General features: G+C 27.4%; 1 protein-coding gene and 1 long non-coding RNA gene across 2 annotated transcripts; one reads left to right on the forward strand and one right to left on the reverse strand.

The window, feature by feature from the left end:
- Positions 1 to 1,123: 1,123 nt before the first annotated feature.
- Positions 1,124 to 1,614, reverse strand: LOC142224401 (uncharacterized). The gene is made up of 2 exons (XR_012719146.1): positions 1,394 to 1,614; positions 1,124 to 1,337 (listed from the first exon to the last, which is right to left on the reverse strand). It is a non-coding gene; the product is annotated as an uncharacterized LOC142224401 (long non-coding RNA).
- A 342-nt stretch (positions 1,615 to 1,956) lies between these two features.
- On the forward strand, positions 1,957 to 3,725 carry Vti1a (Vesicle transport through interaction with t-SNAREs 1a). Its single transcript, XM_075297003.1, has one exon. The coding sequence runs from the start codon at positions 2,063 to 2,065 to the stop codon at positions 2,732 to 2,734; it is 672 nt and encodes a 223-aa protein (XP_075153118.1). The 5' UTR covers positions 1,957 to 2,062; the 3' UTR covers positions 2,735 to 3,725.
- Positions 3,726 to 6,563: the final 2,838 nt, after the last annotated feature.

Raw genomic sequence — 6,563 nt, forward strand, 5'->3', positions numbered from 1 at the left:
AAAGTTTAACTTAATACCCAGCTTTAAGGTGAGTATTAAGTTCGAGTTTAGCCGCTAATTTTCACTAAAGGCCGGTATGCACCTCTAGCGAAAAATTTCATTCCCATAAGAAATGCATTGCTATTTATGCTAACGAAATTTTCGGTAGCATTCAATTTCGTAAGCTAGTACGCACCTCTAATGAAAATAACAGGGTTGTCAAAAGCATATTTTGGCAGCAAACATTTAATTTATTACAATCATTGTGTGCGTAAAAGTTTTATAAGGTCTGTAAATAATAAACAATTTATTTGAGGAATATTTGGAACATATATTAACAATTTTTAAAAGCGATTAGCTGGTTTAAAAATTGTGTACACAACCCTGTTTTTTTGTTGTAGACTTAAATAAATTTTTGCTACCGAAAATTTCGCTAGAGGTGCATACCGGCCTTAAAGTGAAAACTAAATCAGTAAAAAAAGTCATAAAATTATACATATTTGTTGCAGATTTCATTATAACTTACTGATTTAGTTTTCACTTTAGCGATTTTAGCGGCTAAACTCGAACTTAACACTCACCTTTAAAAAGGAAATTTTCACGGTTATTTTTCTTTCATAATTCATTTAAAAAAATAAACTTTTTGTATCCCCCACCAAGTTATAATAAAATTTTACAGATTTATTTTCGATGTTATCGAATGTTTTTGTTTCTGCATATCGGGCTTTAAGATATAAGGTAGGTACCATTTTCAGTTTTTCCATCAATACTCAAACAGCTTGTTTCAGTATGTTAATCGAGCTCTATCGATCGACTGAAATGGAAACAAACAGCTGAATTTATAACCAAAAATCAGCTGTTTTATGCATTTCGGTCGATCGATAGAGACCCTGCCAACATTTTTGGAATTTGACGACACTTCTGAGAATCTCCACCACGTCGAAAACAATCGTATACGATATCAAAAACTCGTCGGAAAAGCGCCGTCACTATTGAGAAGTTGTACCACGCAAAAGTTACTACAAAAAGGTTTCGCATGAGTGCAATTATTAGGTGCCTTTATAGATCAATTTAGAACGACGCCAATAAGGGACCCTCCAAACAATCAGAAAAAGTGCATTTTAAGATAGTTGTAAAAGAATCATTGTGGTCGAGTAAAACACGTTTGTTTAGATATTTATTAATTTGTGTAAACATTTACAAATTCTTAAAAATATAACATTTATACCACTATCACATTACATTTTAAATAATTTTTGGCATTAATGATGATGTTGAGTTACAAGTAGCGAGTTACATGTTGCAGCGTCTATCAACTAGTGTTTTTATTTGATGGAAGCAGCATGTCTGTAAAATATCTGAAAAACAATCACTTTATTCCATTTGGAAAATTAAAAATTGTTCACCAATATACCTTTCGCAATTTTAAGCGTATAATCTATGTTTTCAGAACTTTATTTTCGTTTTTATTTAATTAAAATATAACAAGCTGGTTGCGCTTGGCGTTTCACAAAAAATAAAATCGTAGTAGGGATGGCAAAATACTTTCATGTACTTTTTGATGTACCTTTTCATGATGGTTGAAGTGACATTTACGAGTCTGTGGTAACGATGAGGATGAAATGGAACTTTGAAATGCTGGCAGGGGATCGTTCGACATACAGAAACAGGCTGTAAATTTAAAGTGCTTATTTTAGATGGCGACTATTATATATTTATCAAAAGATGTCAAAATTTGAATAGATTAGTCTTAAAGCATTGGTTGTGTACAATTTCATCTTTAATTGATTTTAAAAAGTAACCGTGGAAAAATCTACTTTTCAGACCGGAAACCGAATATAGTACCCACCTATATAAAAGCAGTGTTATCGGCACCCTAACGAAATGCCGGTAGTTTTACGTCAACGTACGTGCTTTCAGTTTTGCGTCAACGTACATAATTTGATCAACGCAATATGAAATGTTAATGTTTAGGTGACCTCCCTAAATGTCATTCTAACATCTGTTTGCAAATAATACATATAAAAATATAATCTCCATAATATAAATAAATTCCACTAAATCAATAGAAAAATCGGTCATTATGTCTCTACTGGAGCAATATGAAAAGCAATACTCAATATTAATTGCGGAAATAACCAGTCAAATTGGCCGACTTGCTCTCACAAATGAACGAAAAGAGTTGTGCTCAAAAATCGATGGAAGTTTAACGGAGGCCCAAGAATTATTGGAACAAATCCAGCTGGAAATCAGAGATTTGAATCCTGCTCAAAGGACTTCGGCTACAAGTAAACTGAATTGTGCTCAAGTGGAGCTGAAGCGATTACAAGGAGAATATACAAAGGCAAAGGATAACATTAAGAACTTTCAAACTGCCACTGCCGCCGATTATGATGAATATGAAGATGTGTCCATAAGTAACGATCAACGTCAAAGATTGCTGGATAACTCGGAAACTATTGAAAGAACTGGTAATCGTTTGCAAGAAGGCTATCGTGTGGTTATTGAAACCGAAACATTGGGAGCTCAAATTCTAAGTGATTTACATCAACAGCGAGAGACCATACAGAATTCAAGGGCTCGTCTAAGGGAAACCAATGCAGAATTAGGACGAGCTTCGAGGACTTTAAATACCATGATGTTGCGAGCGTTAAGGGAGAAGGCAGTATTGTATGTGGTGGGTGGGGTTTTTGGCGTGGCTGTTGTCGTTAGTTTATATCTAACATTCTCTTCGCCTGCATCAGCAAATTCCTAATTTTTAGAGAAAAACCAAGTAACCCTTGAAATGGGAATTGAAATTTATTTGTTTCTTGTTGTATATTTATTTAAGTTGTGTTAATTTCGATGTTAGTTTTATTTTAAGGACATTCCGTGTTGAATATTTTAAATTATTAAAAATAATCATTAGTTCTATGCTAATTAATATACATAATTTCACTTCATATATAGAATTAAGAACTAACGAAAACTTAATTTCTTGGTATAATACATGAAAAATATTAGCCAAAATTTTGCGAAAAATAAGAAGTTACTAGTCATATAGCTGATCAATGCTTGAAATCTAAAATGTCTTTAGTAAATTGGTAACTAGCGAAAGGTGTAACAAAGACCCCAATTTCAATAAATATTTTGTAAAATATTTGAAATTCATAAGATAATTTTATTTGCCTATATTAATATCTGTAAATGTAATAAGTGACATTTTAAAATTTTTTTAACATATTGCAAACATCCATCTCATGGTAGATGACCAATTTTAAATTATTCGAATTCGATATTTTAGTTTATTCGAATTTTAAAGATTACGAAAAATATACACCGCTGTTTTTTTATATCCTTAGAAAAAGTCAACTGGTGGAAATGTCGACAGTCGCAAATAATTAGATTGGAGTTGACATTGCAATCACTTTCATAGAATATCGATCTAATTAAAAGCAAAAACAAAATCATAATTTTGAAAATAAAAAAAAATAAATAATTTACTTTCCTTTGCTATAATTGGCAAAGTATAATTCCTTTTTGGTCTCGCCAGAAATCTGAAATATATTTAGAAATGTACAACATTTTATGTAATGTGACACACCATTGAAATGATTGCGTCTAGAAAGACCATTTGGGAAATAAATGTAATGTTCAACATCTTTTGGCATTAAATTAACAATTTGCTTTTTTAGTTTCTTTAACATGTGTATGTAAATGTAATTCAATTTGTTAAATATATAAAACATGCCTTAAAACGTTAACAATCTGATGATTTATTCCTATCCCACAAGCAGAAATGCAGTCGGCGAAAGACTTATCTCATGGCTATCTTTGATAGATTTGGTTAGGATATTTAGTTTGAACTCATCTATCAGCGAATGTTGTCCGATTTTACATTTAGCACTTTTTTAGCTTTGACATACAAATAAGACGGGCATAGTACAGAGAAGTAAACTACACTTGAAATGTATTCCCTTCTCTAAGCTTACGATTGTAATACTGCTTCATAGCTAGCTCAAACCTTGTATACGAGGATGGCATCGGAGAAAGCGAACATTTTCCATCAGCCGAAAAGATGATGACCACCATTTTCTGACAAAGTTGTGACTTATATCAACTACCTGGAGAGGAGTTATCATTAATATTATGGGTTCATTCACAGTTTCGACTAAATGTCAAAAAGTTTTTCAGCGGTGGATTATCCCCTCTCAGTAATGCTGGTGAGATTTTTGAGTGCTCTAAACGTGCCACAATGAATTTTTATTTTGGACCAAGATTTATCCAAAATTAGACAAAAAATCCTACCAGAGGACCATTTTTCCAAATTAAATTAATATCATTTACGGCCATTTTCATGTAGCTCCGTTAGGCTATAACTGCCAGTTAACAGAAAGTAAATTGCAAATATTTTCTCTCCGGTTAACTTTAAATGAAAAATTTTCGTCAGTTAAGTTCCTAACTGGCCTATGGAATATATACGCAAGATGGCAGATATGTAGATATCACGGTTTAAAAGTTCGTTAGCTAACGTAGCACTAACGGAGCTTCATGAAAATGGGGGTTAAAAGTTAAAATTTTTCCAAAATTTTACTTCGATAGAAATTTTTTCCAAAATTTTACTTCGATTGAAAATTTTGTCAAAATTTTATTTCTATTTTTTTCTATAGAAAATTTTGTCAAAATTTTATTTCTATGAAAAATGTTGTAAAAATTTTATTTCTGTAGAAAATTTTGTACAAATTTTAGTTCTATGAAAAATGTTGTAAAAATTTTATTTCTATAGAAAATTTTGTCAAAATTTTATTTCTACAGAAAATTTCTGTAGAAAATTTTGTAAAAATTCTATTTCTATGAAAAATTTGTAAAAATTTTATTTCTAAATAAAATTTTGTCAAAATTTTATTTCTTCCGAAAATTTTGTTAAAATTTTATTTGTATAGAAAATTTTGCTAAAATTTTAGTTCTATAGAAAATTTTGTCAAAATTTTAGTTCTATAGAAAATTTTGTCATAAAGTCAAAAAGTTTAGTCAATGTATGGTTTTAAGCTGAAATCAAAAAAAACAACAATAATGATTAAAGAACTAAAACCAACAATAACAAAACAAAACGAATGAAAATTTTATTTCTATAGATACATTTGTCAAAATTTTATTAATATAGAAAATTTTATTTCTATAGAAAATTTTCTCAAAATTTTATTTCTATAGAAATTTTTCTCAAAATTTTATTTCTATAGAAAATTTTCTCAAAATTTTATTTCTATAGAAAATGTTGTCACAATTTTATTTCTAAAGAAAATTGTGTCAAAATTTTATTTCTATAGAAAAGTTTGTCAAAATTTAATTTCTTTAGGAAATCTGGTTAAAAATTTATTTCTTTAGGATATTTTATCAAAATTGTATTTCTATAGAAAAGTTTGTCAAATTTTAATTTCTTTAGGAAATTTTGTTAAAATTTAATTTCTTTAGGATATTTTGTTAAATTGTCATTTCTATAGAAAATTTAGCCAAACTTTTATTTCTATCGAAACATTTTATATCTATAGAAAATTTTGTCAATATTTTATTTCTATAGAAAAATTGTTAAACTTTTATTTCTATAGAAAGGTATCGAAAAATTTTATTTCTATATACAATTTTTACAAAATTTTCTTCCAATACAAAATTTTTGCATAATTTTGTATCTATACAAAATGTTTTAAATTTTATTTCTGTTAAAAATTTTTTCTACAGAAAATTTTGTCAAAATTTTATTTCTATAGAAAATTTTGTAAAAATTTTATTTCTATAGAAAATTTTGTAAAAATTGTATTTCTATAGAATATATTGTCAAAATTTTATTTCAGTAGAAAATTTTGTAAAAATTCTATTTCTAAGAAAAATTTGTAAAAATTTTATTTCTAAATAAAATGTTGTCAAAATTTTATTTGTATAGAAAATTTTGCTAAAATTTTAGTTCTATAGACAATTTTGTCAAAATTTTCTTTCCATAGATAATTTTCTCAAAATTTTATTAATATAGAAAATTTTATTTATATAGAAAATTTTCTCAAAATTTTATTTCTATAGAAAATGTTGTCACAATTTTATTTCTATAGAAAAGTTTGTCAAATTTTAATTTCTTTAGGAAATTTTGTTAAATTTAATTTCTTTAGGATATTTTGTTAAAATTTCATTCCTATAGAAAATTTAGCCAAACTTTTATTTCTATCGAAAGATTTTATTTCTATAGAAAATTTTGTCAATCTTTTATTTTTATAGAAAATTTGTTAAACTTTTATTTCTATAGAAAGTTATCGAAAAATTTTATTTCTATATAAAATTTTTACAAAATTTTCTTCCTATACAAAATTTTTGCATAATTTTGTACCTATACAAAATGTTTTAAATTTTATTTCTGTTAAAATTTTTTTCTATAGAAAATTTTGTAAAAATTGTATTTCTTTAGAAAATTTTGTCAAAATTTTATTTCTATAGAAAATTTTGTCAAAATTTTAGTTCTATAGAAAATTTTGTCAAAATTTTATTTCTATAGAAAATTTTGCTAAAATTTTAGTTCTATAGAAAATTTTGTCAAAATTTCTATAGAAAGTTATCGAAAA

Source organism: Haematobia irritans, chromosome 2 (genome assembly GCF_050003625.1).
Source record: "Haematobia irritans isolate KBUSLIRL chromosome 2, ASM5000362v1, whole genome shotgun sequence".
Lineage (NCBI taxonomy): Eukaryota > Metazoa > Arthropoda > Insecta > Diptera > Muscidae > Haematobia > Haematobia irritans.

Excerpts from the sequence above, each read along its gene's own strand:
- Vti1a (XM_075297003.1), top strand. The coding sequence starts at position 2,063 with ATGTCTCTACTGGAGCAATATGAAAAGCAATACTCAATATTAATTGCG.